We start from the raw sequence: 23,465 nt of genomic DNA on the forward strand, positions 1-23,465 counted from the left end.
ACTCTGGCTCCATGATCAGGACTGGTGGATCCAAACCCTTTATCTCCATGAACAGTAGTGATGTGAAGTGGATGTCCTTTTTTCACGGTTGTTTTACAAACTGGCAATATCAATAACTGTGCTACCCTGCCGTGGGGTTGAATAATCCAGTGTTGTTCACTATTGTTTAACAGAACTACTTTAATTTCTCCTTGATAATCTGCACCAACCACTCCTCCCACCATATGAACACTTGTCAAGGCCAAGCTTGAGTGGGCAGTTATCAAACCAAAGTGTCCCGGAGGAACCTGAATTCCTGTGCCGGTACTGATAACTCTCATTTGCTTCTGATTTTTCCTAATTAATTCTAATGCGTAAAGGTCCAGCCCTGCAGCCTCTGCGATGGCCCTGTCAGGGACCATCACCCCTGGAACAATTTCCCAGGAAGTCAAAGTGTCAATGTCCGTGGTTCTATTTGCAAATTGGGTGCAGCCATGCGCATCCAGGGGGTTTCCATTTCCCCAGTGGGCCCATTGTTAAGGATATGGAGCACATCTGGGAGGTGGGTTTTTCATTGCGACACATTCCCATCTCCTATATTTTTCAACTGTTCTTTTAACAACCCCTTCATCTGTTCAATCAGTTCTGCAGCTTGTGGATAGTCTGGGATATGAAAAACCCAGCAGTCTTACTCACTTTATTTTTCGCAGTAACAGACAAAGCATTCCACGTCCTAGCGTCAGCAAACCCTATAAAAACAGCCACTTTCATCCCTTCCTCCTTCATCTGTTGTATACAATCTCCCACAGTCTCCCAGCGATGCTGGGGTCCTGGCCAGTCCTTTTCTGTAGCGTATTTAGTCTTATATCCCTGAGCAGCCAAAGCTAACAAATGGGTATTTGGAGCATTATTTCACAATGTCATGATATACATGTGAAAACATAAACATTGATTTTTATTATATTATATTATATACATGTAGATCATTATTTTTTGTTATTATTCTCATTGTTGTTATTATTATTATTTCCTTTGCTCAAACAAATCCAAGCTCAAGATTAAAAACTTCTTCTGTCGCTCCATGTGGGAGCGTTTCAACAACAATCGTTCCTTCTGTTGGTGCTGTTTCCGAGATGCTGTTAACAAAATTCACCCTCATCTTCCCAAACCCACAAGTTCTTTTCCTTTTTCCATATGCAATTTTGGGATGCATTTTAATACATCCAGTGCTTCAGCTTCTTTCAATTGACGTCCTCATTGCTCGCACGGAGCTCCGACCTCAGCCCACGCCACAGCCAGCAAACCCTAGGGAAGGTCTTCCCATGCGGGAATTTTGGATGGGACCGATTCCTTCCACTTACATTTAAAAAGCAGCATTTTGTTGTGATCCGGCCAGACTATACCAAATTTGTTTTACCAGTGGGCAGGGTCAGGACCAAAGACATAGACACCAACTCAAGGAATCAGCGTCATTTACTGTAGTTCAAAGCAGCAAAGAATCACAAAAGGAGAAGCTCAGCAATGCACCCAATCATCCCTACCAAAGATTGCCCGTAGGGATTAAGAAAGAGACAGCAGCAGTTACCCTCAGACTTTACCATCACCCAGAGCCACCCATCAGCTGGGGGAAGCTGTCACAGCCAAGGACTGGAGAGCCATTCCCGGACACTGGGAGTTCCTGCAGGTGCCTCCACCCACAGGTGAGGCTTCCAACCTCCCTGTGAGAGGGCCCACCTTTGATAGTGTTGAACTAACAAACCGACAGCACTTCTAGCGTGGGAACATCTGGTTTCATTCTCCCGTTTGTTTCTCCCAAAGCCTGGCCAGGGCTCAAGGAGGAAGCAAGGGAGTTGACTTGGACCATACAGCCCCAAACAAGGCCAGATGTCAGATTTCATGGCCTTGTCCAGCTTCCAAATACAGAAAGGTCAATCCATGTTTCACTAATGGGTGGATACATCTATCAGAGCGCTCATGACCGTGCGCATTTCATGAATGAGAAAGTTCAAAGATAACCTTTGCTTGGAAGCTTCTGATGGTGCCCCAAGCCCCAGGACTGGAGGGACCCCTTGGCTGCGGGGCTGGGAGGGAGGGAGCTGCCCCTTGTTCTCACTCTGCCTCACGCAAAGCTGGGCCGCTCACAAGTGGGGCAGCACAGCAAACAGGCAGCCTGCCAGTCTCTTCCATCCTCGTCTCTTGAGATTTTTCACCTTTCAGCTTAGGGTCTACAAAGGCAACTGCTTTTGGTCCCGCTGTGTATCCCCACGTACAGCAATGCTGCTGAATCCGTCTGTAGCACAGCAGCAGGGGAAAGGCCTCAGCCCTTCAGGGTCAGGAGCTGCCGGGCTCTGCCTGAGCAGCTCAGCCAGCAGGAAGGGAGCTGCTCCACACGGCAACGAGGAGCAAAGCACTGCAGCACCTCCTGCTTGGGCAGAGCCCAAATTCGGTGCGGGAATAAGAGAGTTCTTCTCGTGCCCTGGTGCATCAGCACTGCAGGTGCTGTGCCCGCAAGCACATGGTTCGAGATCTGCAAAAGAATTCTGCAACTCTTGACTGGGTCAGGATGTCACCAGTGCTAAACTCCACTTTAGTCCAAAGCAACCCCTTTACACCTCTGCTGGTGTCTGCTAGATTTTTTCTTCAGGGTATCCAGACAAAAGTAAACAGAGGAGGAGCCTACATTTTCATTGTTGAGCAGAAATGTATCTCATTTTGCTGTACAATCCTTTTTTAAGACGTGTTATCTCTTTAAAAAAAAAAAATTAGAAAAAAGAAAAACCAGAAAAAATATGAAAGAGAAAAAACCAAATGTGTAGTGAAAAATCTTCTGTAACTTTGGATTAAGAGGTAACTGATCTTTTTAAAAAGAGAACAAAGTTATTTACTTTGCAAATGTGCTGATGGCATGGATCCATCTCACTGACCTCAGCATCCTTTTTTAAAGATTTTGGGTTTTGTTGTCAATATTAAGTTATTTTAAATTGTGGTTGAAGCAATAGGAAATTGAAATATGGATTGTGCATGACCGTGTCTTGAGTGTAAAAATATTGCGGTTTGAAACTTGGACCTAAAGTATTGCAAATAAAAGTTATAAATACCAATGGATTGTGTGACAGCAGCTTTTCCTCTAGGATGTGCAGCATCAGAAAGACTTCATCAGTGTGGCTGTGGGTGCTTTTAGCTTTGTCCTGTGCCACTCTATGATGACATGAAACAGGACTTCACCTGCCACCAGCCCAGGCCACCCTTTGCCACCCCAGCTCCTTGGAGCTTGGACAAGCAGACACAAAGTCTTTCTGCTGCTTCCCCCTTTTGCACAAATGCACAGAGAGCTGGGATTTTTCCAGGTCTCGTGTCTCCACGATGAATACAGTGAGTTACACAGATGCTTGTCAGCTCCACTTCCTGCCTAGAAATCTTGAAACTGCTTCTAAATGCTGCTCACTTCAGCTCTTGGACACCTACTCCCACAGGGCCGGGAAAAAAATGCCCCTGACGCCAGCTTACAAGGTGAGTTACGCCAAAGAGGGCTATGTGGGAAATCTCTATCCCTGCCTATCCTTTTAAGAGATCTGTGCCTTGTATCTAAAGGAAGGAACGTGCAAGCAACGTGACTGACACTTTCGCTCTCCGTGTTCGTTCCGCAGCCACGGGTACAAAGACATTATGGGAACCCTTGTGCAGCCAGAGACTTCCGTCCCTGCAGAAGGGAGCGCGGCGGGTGGGGGCGGTTGGCGGGCAGCGAGCCCCGGACAGCGGGCGAGATCCGGCTCCACACCTGCCAGGCCCTGCTAAGGCTCCATGCCGGCTCCTCTGCAACAGCAAAGACCTTCAGCCGTGTCACTGCCCAGAGGGGCAGTGCTGGCCCGGCCGCACAGCTCCTTTTCCCCACAAGTTGCAGGAGGTGAGAACGCAACACTTGCAAACACCGACTGCGAGCCACAGCGCCGGCTGCGCACCATGAACCTCAGCTCTGGGACCACTGTCTGCCCCAAGCTCCGGGGGATGCAGTGGGAGCCGGGCTGGGCTCTGCCCTGGGGCCATCCTCCAGTGACAGCTGCAAACAGGGAGCATTTAGTTGCCACCAAGAGCCCAGCCACGCGTGGAGGGGAGCCGGTGCAGGTGCGGCCTGCGCTGTTGCCTGCTGTGCTCTGGGGCTGCTGCTCCCCGCAGAGGGAACTGCACTGGCGTGCCAGAGGAGACAAAGAAGCTTCAGCTTAAGCCAAACTGAGCTGGGTGGCTGGGCTGGCAGGAGTGGGGAGGGTCAAGGGCATTCACAGAGCTCATCCTGCTGGAAGGACGAGGAAAAGGGGCAGTGGGAAGCTAACAGTGAGGAGAGCTGAGGCCTGGAGGGCAGCTCTTGAATGACACTCAGGTCTCACCGGACCTCTGAGACATTGCTGTTCTTCTGCCAGTGACAGGATGAGTCCCTAAACCTGGGGCTCGCTCCTCCTCGTGGTCAAAGGCATCAAGGAAGGCTACAGTGCGACAGAGACTGCCCTGAGCTGGCAACTCACTGGGGGAAAAGAGGGAGCACTTGTGAAGTAAAAGGCAGGCGGGGCAGAGAACTGTTCAGAGAAGGGCTGAGCTAAAGCTTGAGCAAGCTGAGAAATGTCATTTGGGGTCATCCCAGATTGATTTCATTTCACAAGTTATTGAACAAGTTTATTTTGGGGGCGGGGGGGGTGTCATGTTTTCCCCTGGAGGCGTGCACTCTGCAGGCTTGAGCTGCGTTGCCGAAATGCTCGAGCACGTCTCTGCTGCGGCTCACACCGGTTCTTCTTTGGCTTCTTCCGGCCCGGTGCTGAGCCGCAGCAGAGCCCTGGCGGAGCCCAGAGCAGCCTCAGCATCCACAGAGCCCGGCTGCAAGGAGAGAAAGCAGAAACCGCCCGTCACTTGAAGGCTGCTGTCCCCCTTGTCCCAGCCGCCCGCGGTGCCCAGGCCATGCTGGCCGTGCTCAGAGAGCTGCCCGAAGCCGCCCGTCACTGCTGCCTTTGGCAGGAGAGCAGGATGGCAGGACACGTGCCACCGCCCGCAGCCAGCCGTGGCAGATCCACCTCCTCAGCAGCTGCCCATTGGGATGCTCCTGTGCTCGCTGCCATCTCCCAAAAGCCCTTATCCCAGCCGTGCCAAGAAGACGGGGACCCACCGCACGCCACCCGCCGCCGGAAGAAAAGCTGCTCCCAAGCGATGTCCTCGGCCTTCTCCAAGGCCCCGTCCCATCCACGCTGCAGCTGGTCCCAAGCACTTCCCGATCCAGACTGGACACCACCTACAACGCTTCCTTTAAGGGAAACAAACAACAAATTAATGAAAAGGGATTACAGACAAAAAGGAGAAACAAGAAAAAAGGTAAAAAGTCTTCTCTCTGTTGGGGGCCTGAGGAAGGCCCAACCTTCCCTACATGCTGGGGAAAAACCCACCCTCGGGCGAGGGAAGCCCACGCTTTCTCCCCTCCCCCCCGCACTGACCCCCAACAGGCACAGCGAGCCCAAAGCAAACAAGCCGAGTGGAGCAGCCCAAGCCCTTCCTTTCCTGCAAAACAAAGCAGCCCGTGCACAGCTCCTGGAGTGCCACCTCTGCTCCTGCCATGGGGGCTTGTTTGTGTCGGGCTGGCTGCCCCAGCCCCAGCCCCAGGAACAGTGGGCGGTGGGGGCTGTTGGCAGGGCCAGGGGCCGACTCCCATTTCCTAAGCACCCCAGCCCATCCCGCCCGCCCTGCCGAAAAGCAGCTTGGCAGCCGGCTGAAGAATTAGTTGCATCCGCCCCAGCAAAGGGGGGAACCTTTGCTTCCCGGCCAGGCTGTGCAATGCCCAAATCTGGGAGCATCCCCCTGGCTGTGGACTCATCTGTAAATTCGCTGTGGAGCCTGGCTTTGAAGAAGGTGCCAGAATCGAAGCCCATCATCTTCAGCTTGCCGGTGGCCAGGTCGAGGAAGAGCTTGCCATCCTTGACGTCGCCCTCCATGTCTCCAGCAGCAGCAGGAGTACAGCTTCTCCAGGGGCTCCTTCTTCCCTGCGGCTGAGAGCAGGCTGTCAGTGCCCCGCCCAGGGCCCCGGCTGTCAGTGAAGCAGGACAAGCAAAAGCAGCTTGCACGGCGGCCACCAGTGCTGGGAAGAGCAGCTCAGCGCCAGCACAAGGGCTGCAGGTCCCCATCTGACGACCCCTGCGCAGCGATACAGGCAGGGCAAAAAAGCCTGCATTTCTTGGCTTCTTCTGGCCAAGGCACGTGTGGAGCTGTAACTTACCGGCTCCCTGGATCAAAGTGTGCCTGTGGCTCTCTCCCTTCTTCTATGGATGATGAATATCCTGCAGCCAAGGATCACACGACAGGTCTTCTAATGAGGGCCTGTCCAAGGAGTGCAGGGACAGACACCATCTGATCAGTTCCTTGCAGTCTGTGGGGAGAAACCAGAAAGCGCCGGTCAGTTGCAGAAGGCTCCTGTCCGCTTTGCCCCACTATTGCCATGCCCAGGCCATGCCATGGGGGCTCCGAGCTGTGCCTGAACTTTCCCATCCATTCTTTGTTTTGGAGGAGAGCAGGAGAGCGAGGCATGTGCCACCTCCTCGGCAGCTGCCAGAGCGGGATGCTCATGAGCCCGCTGCTGTCTCCCAGTACTGCTATTCCCCCCGTGCCGCAGGGATGAGCATCCACCTTGAGAGAGCCGTTCTGGGAGCGACAGCTGGCCCCAGCTGATGTTCCGGCCCTTCGGGAACGGGTGCTGCCCGCAGACCATCTGGTGCAGCACGATGCCCAGGGACCAGACGGTAGCTGCCTCGCCGTAGTACCAGCCAAAATGGGTCCATTCCGGGGGGCTGTACGATGGTGTTCCTACGGAATAGAGAGGCACTTCATTAGCGGGATGCTGCCTGCTCCCGGAGCCTCGCCCCAGCATCCCTGGGCACGCGGGGGCCGCACCGGTGGCACGCGGCATGACCCGCTGCCCTCTCGCCAGCGCCTGTGACTTGTGGACAAACTGGGGGTTGTAAAAGAAGCCACCGGTGTCACAAGAGGGCAGCGGAAGCCCGGGCAAGGCCCGAGCATTCCATGCAAAGGGAAAACCCGCTCAGTGCCGGGGGTGGGAAAACCATGCCTTCACCCTCCCTGCCTGCATTGCCCCAAAAAAACATTCTGAAGCCAAGGCAAACAAGGCGAGCTGAGCAGTCCAAGCCGGTTCTTGCCTGCACACCAAACCGGCGGGTGCACAGCTTCTGGCCCCCCCCTCTCTGCGACCCCCACCCACGGGTGTGTTTTTGTCACACTGGCTGCCCCAGCCCCAGCGCCAGTCCTGGGCAGAGTGGCTGGCAAAGGCTGCCAGCAGGGCTGGAAGATGGCCCCCCCGGCCACCCGCACTCAAAAGCAACTGGACTGAAAACTCGGTCCCATGACTGGCATCAAAAGGGAGAATCCCCGCTGCCACAGCCAGGTTGGGCCGCGAGATGCCGGCACCGGGAGCCTACCCCAGCGAGGACTCACCTGCAAAGCTGGTGTAGGCTGTCTTGCAGGTAGGTGCCGCAGCCAAAGTCAATCAATTTGGCCTGGCCCGTGGCCAGGTCAACCAGGATGTTCTCTGGTTTCAGGTCCCTGTGAAGGACCCCGCAGCTGGTGCAGTGCCGCACGGCCTCCAGGACCTGGCGGAACAGCTCCCGTGCCACCTCCTCTGACAGGAAGCCCCGCGCTCGAATGAAATGGAGCAGGTCCTGAGACTGCTCCGGCCGCTCCATCACCAGCACCACGTTGCTGGGGAGCTCGAGCCACTCGAGGAGCTGCACCACACCAGGGAAGCCGGTGGACACCTTGTCCAGCAGCACGACCTCGAGTGGTGCGCTGGTGCCGTTGGGCTGCGGGAGGAGCACGATGCCGTCAGTGGGGCTGATGCCGTGCCAGGGCTCGGGAAGCCCTCGCCCAGCCCGGGATGCTCTGCGCCCTCCGCTGCCCCCACGCCCGCTCTCCCCCGAGGCGTCCTGGCGCCTTCCACCCTCCCGGGCCTCGGCTCATCACCGCCCGTCACGCCCCGCCTTCTCCCGCTGCCCACCACCCCCACCCCATCCCCCCCGCTCACTCACCAGCTCGCCCCAATGACGGATGCGGGTCCGTGGCACCCATTTGATGGCCACCTGCAAGCCAAGGGGAGCAGCGGGCTGAGCTCGCCGCCCGCCCTGCCGAGCCCCATCCTCCTTCTCCTGCGCCCTCCTCCGCCCCCCGCCTCCTGCGCCCGCCGCCGGCCCCGCCACTCACCGGGGCGCCGTCCGAGAGCCGCGTGGCCGCGAAGACGCTGCCGAAGCCGCCGCGCCCCAGCAGCGAACCCTCCAGGTAGCGCTCCCTCAGGCCCTGCAGCGCATTCCCTGCCGGCGAGACGCGGCTGTCAGCGCTCGGCCCGGGGCCAGAAACGGCCGCCGGGCGCCCCTCAACCGCCCCGGGCCGGGTATCCCCAGATGTTGCCTCTTTCGAAGGGGACACCGGCGGCTCGGGGGCGGGGGCCGCGCTGCCGAGCGGAAGAGCTCGGACCGGGGAAGACGCTGCGGACGCGGCGGGAGCGGCCGCGCCGTCTGTCTCCTCGGCGGGTCCCGGGAGGAGCCGGGGCCGGGGCCGGGGCCGGGGCCGGGGCCGGGGCCGGGGCCGGGCCAGCCGGAGCCAGAGGCTAACAGTGCTGCCCAAGAGGCAGGCACTGATGCCCGCCCAGCGGCGCCACCGCCAGTAGGGCAAGAGCCGGGCGGAGGCGAGACCGCGGCGGGACGCCCGGGGGCGGGGAGGGCGCAGCCCCGCCCGGGGCCGGGGGCGGGCCGGGCGCATGGCCCGGCCTGGCATGGGGAGAGGGAGGCCGCGGAAGGGGCGGAGGGGGTGGAGCACTGAAGGGAGAGCGGGACAGGGGATGCGGGACACTGGGAGAAGGAGAGGAGGAACAGGAGAAGGAACGCAGAGGGTCTGGAGAACCGCTGCTCTTGTATTGCTCTTCTGCTGCTGCCGCTGCTGCCGCTGCTGCCGCTGCCGCTGCTGCCGCCGAAGCGCTGGGAGCGTTGGTCCGCGTGTCCGTGTGTCTGTTGCCCGGGTGTCCGTTTTTGCCCCACGCGCCCCGCGGCCGAGCCCCGCGCGCCCCGCGCCAGCACGGGCCGCTCCGGGGCCGAAGCGGAGTCCCGGAGCATCTCTTCCTCCCGCAGCCGCGCCAAACGCACCGTCTTGTTTAGCTTCTTCTTCACCAGATTGTAACTCTTCCTTGCGGCAGTCTTGCAACTTGCCCCTGCTGCTGCTGGCTCGCCCCGCGCCGCGGTCTCTTGCTCGCGAGCAACCAAAGCGCTGTCCGCGCTTTTCGCCTGGAGCAGAGCAAAGTGCTGAATGAGGAGCCTGCCAGCGCCAGGCAGAGGCAGCCCCGTGGGAGGGCAGAGCAGGACGTGAGGAGGGAGACGTGCAGCCCCTGCGCGGTGCAGCGCTGCTCCCCGGCCGCTCGGCGTGGGCAGTGCGAGCGGCGGGGCCGTGCCCGGCGCGGTGCCCTCGTCGCCAGGGCTGTTGCTGTTTTCTTGTCCGGTTCCAGGTGAAAATCGGAGACTGCCGATAGGAGGCTTCAAATAAAAGAGTGGAAACACTCTTTTTGCTGAGTTCTGATGCCGGTCCAATAGAGCAGCTAAGCTCTCAGCTGTTTGCCTCCTCCCTGCCAATCCAGCACTTTCAGCCTGGAACAAAGGCCCTCTCTGCAAAGAAACTGCTGGCTGGTTTCCCTCTCCTGCTGTTCATTGACACAGGTAGAAAAGCAGACTAGTTTGGATGCTGAGTCTGTCCAAACAGACAGTGAGCTTTGCCATGTGAAGCCAAGACACGGAGTCTTGAGCCCTGCGACAGTGTCATGGGAATCACCTTTGTTGCTGCTGCTGTCTGTTGTCACTGCTGAGGGTGCAGTCCCATGGGAGCACATGCCCTGTCTCTAGAAGCCAGAGCCGAGCAAGGCACTGGGCTCTAAAATCTTCCCTTGGCAGGCTTCTGGGGTCTCCAGCATTGCTTTCAAAGCCAAACAGGGAGAAGGCAAGCTGTGTGTAGCTCTTGGTATTGTAGAGTGTCTCAAACTTGCTAAGTCCTAGGTGTTTGAGATAAGATCAGTTTGGAAGGACTGTGAGGTAGAACTAGTGCAAGACAGAAAAGGGGAGCATAGAAGGGAAGCAATTAATAGTATACGGGAACATCTTGGGTTGTTTCTTTCCGTTTGCATGTCCCTTCTGGGAAGCTGTTTTGCTTTTGCAAGAATCTTGTCCACAGTGATGTTTGCTCTTTTCAAGACCCTTTCCTGGAGACCGAGCTGGAGCTCCTGTCACAAGATGTGCCATCACATGCAGCTTCTCTTGGCTTGCCACACTGTGCGTGCAGCAGGACTCTTGCAGCAAAGCAGGACCAAGGTTTTGAGAGCTTGACAACTTGTCCTTTCTCCTCCTGGTGGACTAGCGAGTTGTGCCGTGGGTAAGGTTTTCGTCGTTACTGTTGTAGGCTAAGGAAACAGGAGGAGGGGGTAGCAGCAATTGTTAGGCTGGCTGAATGGAGAGAAAGAATCTCCGGAGCCTGCAGCCAGAAGTGGAGAGCTGGGGGCTAATCCTTCCAAGCTCTCAGTGGACATCTTGCAAGTGAGCTGGACTGTGAAAATGGTCTGACAGAGGCAGTTGGTTTCTGAGTTCAGCGTAGATGCTTGCACATCTGGTGCGTTGGTGCTCAAATCGAGAGTGCAATCGGTTCACAGGAAGCAGCAGAAGAAGCTGGAGCCCGCCGAGCAGGCGACTGAAAGAATCAGCAAAGGAGAAATGCGGGAAATGACTTGGTGTACCTTGCCTGGAAGAAGGGTAGTTTTTTCAAATAATTCCTAATCCGTTCCCTTGGCTTTTGACTTTCCTAACAAGGCCATTTGCATCCCCGATTCAGCACGAAGCGAGAGGCCCGGGCTTACGGAAGTGCGCCAAAGATTCCTCTGCAGTGACGCTCAGGTGAAAGAGGAGCGGGGCGCCTGAGCAGCCTCCGGGGAAGCATCCCGCGAGGTGCAATTTGCGCCGTGCTGGGAGAGGAGCAGGGGGAGAAGGATGGGCCTTGCGTAGCAGCAGCAGCAGCAGCAGCAAGTTTGGGCCGCAGGACATTGGGCCTGCGCCGCTGCCCCACAATGGGCGGGCGTGTTCCCGGGGCTGCGGCCCTGGCACCGCGTCCGCTGAGCTGCCGACGCTGCGGGAGCTCCCCGGGCTGGGCTCGGGTTCCCGCTGGGACTGGGCAGCAGGCTGTGCTCTCACTGTGGTCAGCAGCAGCGGGACGTACCTCTGGACATCCACGTCTCCTGCTGCTGGGAAGAAGCAATGAAGCGAGTGCAGAAGTTCTGCTTCCTCTTTCTCCCGGTGGATTTTTTCGTTTCATTCCACACTCCAGAGGCAATTTCTGTGCTGGCCTCTGGCAGCTGATTCTATTTCAAGAGCACCAGCAAAAGGGCTGTGTTTGAGCGCTGTGAATGTGGCCTGTATGGCTTTCATTCTCCTCGACTTTTTGCTTATAGACCTGTGAACATTTCAAGATCTGCTAATCAGGATGCCTGCAACAAAGCATCTGAATTCCCCATCAGAAAAGCACTGTGGCTAGCACCGATCAAAAGAGGCAATTGCAGTTTTTCAGATAAAATTCAAGTGGCAACCAGAAGAGGGGGAAGAGCAGCCATGATCTGTAATTCCCAAGGCAAACGCAAGAAAAGCCTCCTGCTGTCACCTGAGGATGAGTGAAACGGTGCTGGGAACAGTGCTGGAACCCGATCCTTTCTTTCTCTGAAGGTTGCATCAGGGCAGCACAGCCGGGCTCTGAGGAATCAGGTCTGTTTGTGGCTGATTGTGTCTCTAGTCCAGAAATTCACCGGGAAAAACCTCTTGGGAAGCCGAGGCACAAGCAGGTGGGAAGGAGCTGGTGCTGCTGCTGCTCTTGGCCAGGAGCCCCGGCTGTGCCGGTACAGGGCCCACTGCGCGGTGGCTCCTGCTGCTGCCAGAGCTGGGCGGGTCTCAGGGACAGGGAATGGACACGGGGGACAGCAAAGGCTGTGGGGGGCTGCAGCGATGTTCACACATGGGCCAGCGCCAGCACAGAGCTTCAGCCCCGCAATTATCCCAGAGGGAAATGCTGGGGAAAGGCTCCATTTCAGCTTTCCTTTACTCATCACTGTGAAGTGACCAAAATAAAAGGAGAACAAGCAGAGCCCGATCTCTTCTCCTTCGGAAGGAGTCCCATGCCTTGGGCTGTGAGAGGCCATGAGGGGCTGTGAAGGGCTGTGAGGCGCCATGAGGGCTTGTTAGGGGCTGTGAAGGGTCGTGAGGAGTCGTGAGGGGCCGTGAGGGGCCATGAGGGGCCATGAGGTGCTGTGAGGGGCCATGAGAGATTGTTAGGGGCTGTGAAGGGTCATGAGGGGCCATGAACTGTGAGGGACTGTGAGCTGCCATGAGGGGCCCTGGGGAGCTGTGAGGGGCACCGAGGGGTCATGAGGGGCTGTGAGGGGCCTTGAGGGGCCATAAGGGTCTCTTAGAGGCTGTTGGAGGCCAGGCGCCTCATGGAACCAAGGGTCAGTTGTGCAAGCAAGGAGATCATGGTTGACAGTACAGAACTTCATGGAACCACAGGCCCATTGTTACACAGCAGGGCCGCAGAAGCAAGGAGATCATTGTGACACTACACGACCTCATGGAATCAAGGCGTCCATGTTACGCTACTGAACCTCATGGAGCCAAGGGTCCATTGTGACACTGCGGACCCAAGGAGACTGTTGCTGACAGAACGAAAGTTCATGGAACCAAAAGTCCATTGTGACATCGTGGGGCCTCATGGAAGCGTGGAGACCATTATGACACTTTGTTACTATCCGATTTACACCCAGAAGGGCAAAGAAAACAAAATCTCTGAGTATAAAAAGGAAAGAACTTTGAAGGTTCAAAATATTCCCAGAGACGAGATTAAAACCAAACGAGATTAAATGTTGGTGCCAAAAAAATGGGTATCTGTTTATCTAATGGTAAGAGAGGCAAAGAGAAAGAAGGAGAAAAGTAGAGAAGAGTTAGAAAAAGCCAAGGTTACTCTAAAAGCATAGGATAAGTCACCACCACACTGTGCTACCTTTGTTGCTGCTGAGACAGGGTGGGGGAAGTGGAGAAGTTTTTGCCTTTTTTTTTCCTGCTGTTTGAAGCGTCTTATCTGCCTCTTCCCATCTCTGGAGCAGTTTGGCTGGAAAGCGGCGGCCCGTCCTCCGAGATGCAGGCTCCATGCTTGCAGCTGAACCTCGGTCCGCCTGGGACGAAGGAGCAGGGGTAGGGGTTGCACAGCTCACTCGGGATTTCAGTCCAGGGTGAAGGATTGGGGGGTTCTCCCCAGGCGGGCGGCGTCGGCTCCCGGAGGCCTCAGGGTGTCTCGTGGCTGGCGATGGTGGTGGTGTGGGGAAAGGCAAAGGGCAGGGATTCTACCTTTCGCTTTCGCCTCCACATTTTGCACCAGTTTTGCCTTCCTTTTTATGGGCCTCCAGGCGGGCTATGCACGGCCCGTACGGCACGTAGTTTCCAGGCGTTCAAAAGTGATTATGATAAGCAGCCATAATGACGAAGCACTTTTGAAGCCTTTCTGGTGCTGAGCAGTGATAATGACAAAGCATTTTTTGGAGCCTTTCTCCTATGATTAGGCTCTTGCACACTTCAGAACCAAGGGGCCATTGTGACACCGCAGGGCCTTGTATAACCAAGGGGTCATTGTAGCACGGCAGGGCCTCGTGGAATCAAGGGGATCGCAGTGACACTGTGGGGCTCCATGAGGCCACGGGGCCATTCTGACTGTGTGGAAGCAAGGATACCATTGTTACGCTACGGGGCATCACGGAACCAAGGAGGCCATTGTGAAGCAGCGGGGGAACCCGCTGAGACTATTATGACACTTCAAGGCCTTGTGACACCGAAGGGCCATTGTGGACCTGCAGGGCCTCGTGGAACCAATGAGACCATTGTGACATCACAGGGCCTCATGGGAGCCAGGGGCCATTGTGACACAGCCAGGCCTCATAGAACCAAGGGGCCCTTGGGACACTGCGTGGCACCATGGGGCCAAGGAGACCACTGTGACACTACAGGGCACCACGGAACTAAGAACTACGTAACAGTAAGAGGCCCAATGGAATCAAGGGGCCATTGTGACACCACAGGGCCTCATAGAACCAAGGAAACCATTGTGGCACTGCAAGGTCTCATGGAAGCAAAGGGCCAGTGTGACACAGCCAGGCCTTGTGGAACCAAGGGGCCACTGTGATCCTGGGGAGCCCAATAGAACCAAGGAGCCATTGTGACACTGCAGGACCTTATGGAATCATGGAGACCACTGTGACACTCTGTGACCTCATGGAACCAGTGGGCCATAGTGGTATTTTGCAGCCCCATGGAAGCAAGGAAACCGTTTGGACACAGCAAGGCCTCATGGAAGCAAGGGGCCTTTGTGCCGCTGTAGAGCCAAGGAGACCACTGTGATATTGCTGGGCCTCAGGGGAACAAAATTGTGATGCTGCAGGGCCCCAAGGATCCAAAGAACATGGAACAGGACTGGTTGGCTTGGCCCCCTGGGGCCACCTGCCTGGTCCGGCTGACCTTGGCATGTTGAGGGTTGCTTCTCATCTGCCCCTGAAATGCTGGAGTTCCTTGCTTTCCTTTCTGTGGGAAAGAACTGTCCTTCTCCTCCAGGGACCCATGGCTGAAATTAGGATTCTACCTCCAAATTTGATTCTATCCGAGGATTGTTCCCATGTGAAACCTGCCAGGACAGACAGCTCAGGCTGGCCTTGGCCTCTTAGGGGCCACCTCTCATCTGCCTTCAAAACACGGGGTGGGGGGCTGTGCTTTTCTTCCCATGGAAAAAAACATCTTTCAAGTCCAGCCATCCATGGCCAAAACTGGGAATCCACCTCTGAAATTCCATCTATCCAAGGAATAGCTCCCAGACAAAAGCTGCCAGGAATGTCCAGCTTCCCTTGCATTCCTGAGGGCCAGCTCTCATCTGCCTTTGAAACACTGGGGCTCCTCACTTTTCTGCCAATGGAAAAGAACTGTCCTTCTTGGCCAGACGTCCATGGACAAAACTGGGATTTGGCCTCCCAAATTCCCTCTATCCAAGGATCGCTCCAAGACAAAAGCTGCCAAGACAAACAGGTCTGGCTGGCCTTGGCCTCCTTGAGCCACCACTAATCAGCCTTTGAAACCCTGGGGCTCTGCCCTTTCCTTCCTGGGGAGAAGAGCTGTCATTCCGGTCCAGGCACCCACAGCTGAAATGGAACTCCACCTCCAAAACTCCCCATATGTCCAAGGGTTGCTTTCAGACAGAAGCTGCAAGGACAGACAGGTCTGGCTTGCCTTGGCCTCTGGTGGCTGCCTCTCATCTGCCTTCAAAACACTGGGGTTCTGTGGTTTCCTTCCTGTAGAAAAGAACCGACCTTCTTGTCCAGGTGCCCGTGGCCTCAAGCACATGATCACTACATAGGGACAAAGGGGCTCTGTGCTCAGTGGAGTGGAGCCTGAGGACAGTGGAGGAGAGTCCTGGGAGGGCTTGAAGGGTGGTTTCAGAGATGGTGGATCCTTTTGACATAGTAGAGAACAGCCGGCAAAAGAAAGAATTAATGCAAAGGGCAGCTGGGGAGGTCCAGACTGGACACAAGGAGAAAGGAATTTCTCTCCCAGGGCAGTGCTGTGGTGCCACGTGTCCCCCAGAAGGAGTCTGGAGCAGCCCAAGGCTTTGCGTGCCAAGGCAGAGCCAGGCAGGCCGCAGAGCCATCAGCAAAGGAAGGGGCCGGGGAGGTGGGGCAGCCGGGGGGATGAGGACAGCCTGCAGGGACAGAGACACAGGGCACGGACACTGTAGGACAGCCTGGGCCGGAGAGGGCAGAGGGATGTGCAGAAGCTGCAAGGCCCTGACAGAGGCAACTTCTGCAGCACTTTGGCCAGGGCTGCTGTCCCTGCCCCTGGGGCCAGTTGGGAGACAAGTGACCCTTGCAGCCCTGGGGCCTCATTGCCTCTTTTTTGCTGCTCAGCAGCATGGCAGGGGCCACCCCATGGTCCTGCCCTTGGCATTGCACATGCCCACATCCCAGTGCCCCGGGAAGAGTCCCGAGCAATGAGGGAGGGACAGGATCTGCCTTTCCGGCGGCTGGGGCACTGCCTGCAGCCAGCCCGGGCACGGCACAGAGGCACAGAGGGGTTCCATCAGTTAGGGCTGGGAAGATGCTGACAAGTGACCGGGGGAGAATCATTCCCAGCCCTTGACACAGGAAGCCTCTGGCTGCAGGACAAAGCAGCTGCAGTTCCTGAAATGATCTCCTCAAGCTGGAACATACCACTGACTGTGGATTCAGGAAGTACATTCTCTGAGTATCCCTGGTGTAGAACATGAGGACATGCTCAGGGCTTAGGCTCAGTCCAGTAATATTTCCAAGACAAGCCTTTCTATAAAGATGAAATTTCCTGAGAGTGTTTTCCGTTTCCTACTCTTGCGGAATGGGAGGGGGGGAAGTGATAAAGGAATTCTTCATTTTTAAGAGTCCCTAAGGCATGGGAAGTGTAACTTGAGTGCTCTGCAGGAGTTTCCTAAAGTGCTTTCAAGGCACTCCTCTGCCCACGGAGAGCACCGGCATCACCTTTGCTGGACCCGCCAGGCTTAGTCTGACCTGTCCTTTCTCCCACCTGCAAACAGAACCTGTCCCCAGCCAGTGCCCTGCAAACAGGCAGGTTTCTGTAGGGCCAAGGAGAGTGCACAGAGATATGGGGTCTGTGAGTGCTGGCAGGAAGAGATCAGGCACAGGGAAACATCTCCAGGAGGAAGATCTTCAGCAAGCAGAGAGAAGATCAGGCAATGAGAGAAAACAAAAGGCAGAAATGTTGTGGCACGGAGAGCTTAGAGACCTCCACAGGATGCCCTCGAGTGCAGCCCCTCCCTCTGAACAAGCCCCCTCCCCTCCTCTCTCCCTCAGCCAAGCCTCTGCCCTCAGGGCCGGGGCTCCAAGGCGTGAAGCCCCTCCTGTGCAGGCAGAGCTGCAGCAGAGCTGTGGGGCAGCTCTGCGGTCCCGGGCCCAGTTCCCTCTGCAGAGCACAGGGCCGGGAGCATCTGCCTGGCACTGGGGGGCTCTGGGAGGGGGCACAGCTGGCTCAGCTGGCTCAGGGTGACGCTGTCCCCAGTGCCCGGCTGTGGGCAATGCAGCCAGGGAAGGAGCTCCATCTCCCTACATCCAATGCCATCATTAGGACACTTGGCTTTCTTCTTGAGGATTCCCCCTAAGCTCGGAGCTTCCCTCCAGGACGCAAACAGGTCGTGTAGCATCTTTGTGTTACCTGAAAGCCCCACAGTGAGACACAGAAGTTTGATGATGGACAAAGTGCTGTTGGGTTGGTGCAATGAGCCATGTGTGTATTTGGCTACCAATGTGGGGCTGAGACCTCGAGAAGGGGATGGACATTTGATGGGCTGTGGTGGATCGATCTGCTCTCAGCAGTGTTGGGATGGTTTCTAAGGGAAATATGGGAGGGTGATTATCCTCTGTCTGACAAGGGTGAAAGCCCAGAGGATCTTGGAACAGGACAGAGTGACAGAGCACCTCCCCTCACTCTCCACTCACCGCCTTGCCTCACAGAACTCGCTCTATTCTCCCCGAGGGCAGCAGCAATGCTGAGTGTTTCTGACATCCAAAACCAGTCAGCCGGGGAGATGAAGAGGAGCTGTAAAAACCTCTAGAACACTTTAACAGCTTTTGCCATTCCTGTTCTTGGGCCCTGGGAGTGCCCTTGTGTTAGCTGGGGTTTCAAAGTGTAACACCAGGACAGGTGGCTGTCCCCCTCCCACTTCTGCACAGCAAGGCTGAATTATAAAACCCCCCGGAGCAATTGCCCTGAAACTCATGTCGCACGCAGCCAGCACCAAGCAGGGCTGCGGCTGGAGCTGAAGGAAGATCTGCTAGAAAAACAGAAGGGTGTTGTCGGTGATGGAACACGGACTTCGCCGGCCGCATGCAAAGCCAAATTTCCTCGCACGAGTCACATCTTTATATACTGTTCCAAACCCACAGTTCAGCAGCTACAAACTTCAGCTTCTAAGGTTATATGTTTTACATCTCCAAGGGCTACAGATTACCATCTCCTCGCCCAATCTCCCGTTAACTATCCTACTCTTTGTCTCGCCTCTTGCTCTTTGTCTCGCCTCCTGCCAGACGCGGCCCCGGCCCGCCCCGTCTCTCGTCTCTCGCAAGGCCCCAGGCCAGCCAAAGCCGTTCTCCGTGGCGACACTCTGAATCCCCATAAGGTGTCAGTGTGTGACAGGAGAAGCATTTGTGGGACATGGCTTTGATTTGGCTGAGAGCCGTTTCCCTTAAGCTGTCACTGACTTTTCTCCATGAACAGGTCCCCATGTCCACACACAGCCAATGTCCAACAGCAGCTCCATCAGCCCCTTTCTCCTGCTGCCATTGGCAGACACGCGGCAGCTGCAGCTCCTGCACTTCTGCCTCTTCCTGGGCATCTCCCTGGCTGCCCTCCTGGGCAGCGGCCTCATCATCAGCGCCGGAGCCTGCGGCCAGCACCTGCACAGCCCCATGTTCTTCTTCCTGCTGACCCTTGCCCTCACCGACCTGGGCTCCATCTGCACCACTGTCCCCAAAGCCATGCACAATTCCATTTTGGGACACCACAACCACCTCCTACGCAGGAGGTGCTGCACAGCCCCTTTCTCTTTCCCTTTCTCCTTCTCTCTTTCTCCTTCTCTTTCTCTTTCTCCTTCTCTTTCTCTTTCTCTCTTTCTCTCTTTCTCTCTTTCTCTCTTCCTCTTCCTCTTCCTCTTCCTCTTCCTCTTCCTCTTCCTCTTCCTCTTCCTCTTCCTCTTCTCTCTTTCTCTCTTTCTCTCTTTCTCTCTTTTTCTCTCTTTCTCTTTCTCTCTCTCTTCCTCTTTTTCATTTCAGCAGAGTTTTCCCTCCTCGCCGCCGTCGAGTGCTACGACCGCTACGTGTCCCTCTGCAAACCCCTGCACTACGGGACCCTCCTGGGCAGCAGAGCTTGTGCTCACATGGCAGCAGCTGCCTGGGCCAGTGGCTTTCTCAATGCTCTGCTGCACACTGCCAATACATTTTCCCTGCCCCTGTGCCAGGGCAGTGCCCTGGGCCAGTTCTTGGGTGAAATCCCACAGTTCCTCAAGCTCTCCTGCTCACACTGCCACCTCAGGGAACTCGGGCTTGTTGTGTTTTCCATCTGTTTAACTTTTGGTTCATTTGTGTTCCTTCTTTTCTCCTATGTGCAGATCTTCAGGGCTGTGCTGAGGATCCCCTCTGAGCAGGGATGGCACAAAGCCTTTTGCACGTGCCTCCCTCACCTGGCCATGGTCTCCCTGTTCCTCAGCACTGGCTTTGTTGCCTGCTTGAAGCCCCCCTCCAGGTCCTCCCCATCCGTGGACCTGGCACTGCCAGTTCTGTACTCGGTGCTGCCTCCAGCCCTGAAGTCCCTCATCTACAGCCTGAGGAACCAGGAGCTCAAGGATGCCCTGAGGAAAATGATGACTGGATGCTTTCCAGAAGCAAAAACCTGCCTGTTTTCAGCTCCATAGGCTAAAGTGTAATCATTAGAGGCCCAGCCTGCCTTCTCAGGTTGTTTTGGTGGTGGTGCTTTGGGGGCTTTTTTTCTTTTCCTATGTTAATGTTGTACCCAAAAGATTTTGTTATGCATCTTATTCCCTGTTTACAGGCTGAATGGGACTGTTGACAGGGACTGTGTCAATGAGGAGTCTGCTCTGTGTGTATTCACATGAAAGAAAGGACCCATCAGCAAGGTCTTTGTTCAAGATCCTTTGGTTGAGTCCATCCCTGAAGCTGGAGGGCAGGGCCAGTTTTGCAGGCGTGGGGCAGGGAAGAGTCCCAGCAGAGCAGCACAGCCAGGGAGCAGCAGAGCTTGGTCTTTTCAGAGCTCCTCTCTTATTACTTCCACTCTCTCCTTTGGAGCTGCTGTGATGGTGTAAGGCCAACAGCTCTGTGCGGGTGGTGCGAGTCCTGCTGCGTGTCACAGGCAGGGACAGGCCATGGGCACAGCTGGGACACAGCTGGGCTCCGCCACAGCAGTTCCATCAGCAAAGGGCATCTCCTGAAGGCACTGCAGGAAGGCTTTGCTCTCCCTGCACAGTCACTGTCAGGAAGAGGCCCAAGGAAGAGACTCTAAAGAGGCTGCCTGTGTTCCTTGTTCTCCCAGGGCTCAGTGGGATGAGATCAGGGTCCCAGTGTGGCCTTCAAGAGACTCAGGTGTGGTTCAGGTTTTGCTTGGTGGTGGCCAGTGCCCACCAGATGGTGAATGGTCTGTGATGAACCTTCCTGGGGCTCTGCAGCTTGTGCCAGGCCTGATGGCAGGGGAATGTTCTTCTGGAGGGACTTGGGAGCTGCCAGGAGAACGCAGGGGACCTGCAGGGACAGTGTGTGCCAGGGATCAGCCGTGAGTGGAGCTCCCTGGGCACAGGCCTGTCCAGGGTGGGCTCACCCAGAGATAAAGGACTGAATGTTTCCTGTGAGCCATGAGAGCTCTGCAGCCCCAGGGGACACAGCAGGTACAGGGAAAGGAGTCTGGGCCCTCTGGGAACTTGCAGAGGAGGATCCAGGGCAGCCCCAGCCCATGCGCCAGCCCTGGAACAAGGCAGGCACCTCGGAGCACCCTCCATGGCCACAGCAGAGCCTGTGTGGGAGGGGGTCCGTGCAGGGAGCACCATCAGCTGCAGAGCTCTGTCTCCCAGCTTGAGCAGCACAGCCCAGCAGAGGCAGCCCATGGCCCCGGGCAGCACAGCCCCCATGCTCTGCAGAGCAGCACCCCCAGCTCGGGGGCTGTGGGCAGCAGGGCAGAGGCTACAGCAAGGGCTGCTCAGGCCAGCACAGACGTGTTCCCCTGGGAAAGGCTCTGTGGGGAGCTGGGATGGGCCAGGAGAAGAGCAGGAGCTCGTGTGTGTGCAGAGGAGCCCTGGCAAGAGGCTGCCCTGTCCCTGGGATAGCAGCAGGAGCAGCCTGAGGAGCCCCAGAGCCAACTCTCTGCTGCTGTGCTGGGCAGCGGGGCCCTGGGGCTGCAGGACCTGCCCGAGCTGAGGATCTCCTGAGCATTCCAGACACGGAGTCACTGTCCCGCACCTCCAGTGCCTCCAGTTCCTGCTGCAGGGCCAGACAGGACTGGGCTTCTTTGCAGGGCTGGGGCCGGGGCAGGGAGAGGAAAACAATGGACCCTTGATTATAAGACTCCCCTCCGTGTCACAATGCTCTCCATGGTTCCACGAGGCCTTGCAGTGCCACGCTGGCCCCTTGGTTCCTTTGGGCCCCACGCTGTCACTGGGGTGCCCTTGGTTACACGAGGCCCCACGGTGTCGCAAGGCACCTTTGGTTCTCCGAGGGCCCTCAGCGTCTGTTTTGCCAGTGGGCAGGGTCAGCCCCAAAGACACAGACACCAAGTTCAGGAATAGTGTAAGTTATTAGAATGCAAAACTGCAAAGAATCACAAAAGGAGAAGCCCAGCAAAGCACCCAATCATCACTACCAAAGATTGCGTACAGTAATCAAGAAAGAGACAGCACCAGTTACCCTCAGGCCTTGCCATCATCCACATCCTCACATCAGCTGGGGGAAGCTGTCACAGCCAAGGACTGGAGAGCCATTCCCGCACCCTGGGAGTTCCTGCAGGTGCATCCACCTTTGCGGGCAACGAGGCTTCAACCTCGCTGTGAGAGGGCCCAGCTTTGACAGCGTTGAACAAACAAGCCGACATCACTGCTAGTGTGGGAACATCTGGTCTCATTCTCCTGTTTGGTTTCTCCCAAAGCCTGGCCAGGGCTCAAGGAGGAACCGAGGGAGTTTGATCCTAAAGCCCCAAACAAGGCCAGATGGGGCCTCGTCCAGTTTCTAAATACAGAAAGGTCAATCCGTGTTTCACCAATGAACATAGAGCATATTGCTACTAATGCTTTGTTAATGAGCAGATACAAATAGAACATTTGGTTGGAAGGTTCATCTAGATGTCAACTTTGGCTCAGAGCCTGTTGTTCAGGCCTCAGTCAGGGCCTGTTGTTCAGGCCTCACTCCTTCAATCAGTCCTTTGACCTAGAGACGAACTGCAACCTTCATAACAATTCTTTTCATCCTACAATCTTAGATTTAAGTATTAGAAATTCTTTGTTGACAAGCCAAAATATCATACGGGAAGTGCTTTAAGGGTATCTTTTCACAATCTTCATCGGAACGCTTAACCCAGCCATGATTAAAGAGCTGTCCGTGAGTTTGATTCCATTTCCCTTTATACTGGCTGCAATTGAACAGTTTACAGTGTGGGTGCATACAACCTATTCCAGGAGACAACATCCATCCACAGACACTTTTTCCTACACATATTCCTCTTTATCCGATTTAGGCAAGAAATGCCTTTTCTATGAAAAGGCAGCGGTCGGGGATCGCCACCCTCGGTCTAGAGCTCTGTTTTTATCGTGAACTGTGCTCAAGTTTCTAACCCACCATTTGGGTTGGGCCAGATGGGCCAGCCAAGGCCAGTCATCGGATCCTTCTGGACTTCCACGCACCCAGCAATTACTGAGGTTAAATGAGTTCCCTATCTCTGCTCCTGCTGTTAGAAAGCTATTTTCCCAACCAGTGCTCCGATTACAAGGACAACATTAAATCAACAAGATCAACAATAGTTTCACTGTTAAGTGGTCCCTTTCTGTCTGCAGAAGTCACTCACTCAGTGGCACATCAGTCTTCACATCGAGCGCCGTGGATCAGAGCACTTTCCAAAGGGACCATTGGGGCAAACAGGGAGATTTGGTCTGGCAGGCTCTGCAAAACAATATCCTGTAACATCTCTTTGTTCTCTCACAGAACACTTGGCTGCAGGGACATGTGCCCATCTTTCTCACCCAGGTTTCAGGATTCAAACAGTGTTGTCTTTGTTTACAGCTCTTACTTCAGCTGGCTCGGGCGGGCCATTTGGCCTCTGGACCCACACTCTGGCTCCATGATTAGGACTGGTGGATCCAAACCCTTTATCTCCATGAACAGTAGTGATGTGAAGTGGATGTCCTTTTTTCACGGTTGTTTTAAAAACTGGCAATATCAATAACTGTGCTACCCTGCCGTGGGGTTGAATAATCCAGTGTTGTTCACTATTGTTTAACAGAACTACTTTAATTTCTCCTTGATAATCTGCACCAACCACTCCTCCCACCATATGAACACTTGTCAAGGCCAAGCTTGAGTGGGCAGTTATCAAACCAAAGTGTCCCGGAGGAACCTGAATTCCTGTGCCGGTACTGATAACTCTCATTTGCTTCTGATTTTTCCTAATTAATTCTAATGCGTAAAGGTCCAGCCCTGCAGCCTCTGCGATGGCCCTGCCAGGGGCCATCACCCCCGGAACAATTTCCCAGGAAGTCAAAGTGTCACTGTCCGTGGTTCTATTTGCAAGTTGGGTGCAGCCATGCGCATCCAGGGGGTT

General features: G+C 55.7%; 2 protein-coding genes across 2 annotated transcripts; one reads left to right on the top strand and one right to left on the bottom strand.

The window, feature by feature from the left end:
• Nucleotides 1-6,269: 6,269 nt before the first annotated feature.
• Nucleotides 6,270-8,787, bottom strand: LOC138101965 (serine/threonine-protein kinase pim-1-like). Its single transcript, XM_068999710.1, is given in 6 exon segments — nucleotides 6,270-6,376; nucleotides 6,634-6,810; nucleotides 7,456-7,475; nucleotides 7,477-7,820; nucleotides 8,046-8,096; nucleotides 8,218-8,787. Coding segments are annotated over 6 exon segments (1,269 nt in total).
• A 10,203-nt stretch (nucleotides 8,788-18,990) lies between these two features.
• Nucleotides 18,991-19,566, top strand: LOC138101987 (olfactory receptor 14J1-like; the record flags this gene model as incomplete). Its single annotated transcript, XM_068999732.1, has 1 exon — nucleotides 18,991-19,566. A coding segment is annotated over one exon (576 nt), but the record flags the coding sequence as incomplete, so codon positions are not given.
• Between the last annotated feature and the right edge of the window lie 3,899 nt (nucleotides 19,567-23,465).

This window comes from Aphelocoma coerulescens, unplaced genomic scaffold (genome assembly GCF_041296385.1).
Source record: "Aphelocoma coerulescens isolate FSJ_1873_10779 unplaced genomic scaffold, UR_Acoe_1.0 HiC_scaffold_60, whole genome shotgun sequence".
Taxonomy (NCBI): Eukaryota; Metazoa; Chordata; class Aves; order Passeriformes; family Corvidae; genus Aphelocoma; species Aphelocoma coerulescens.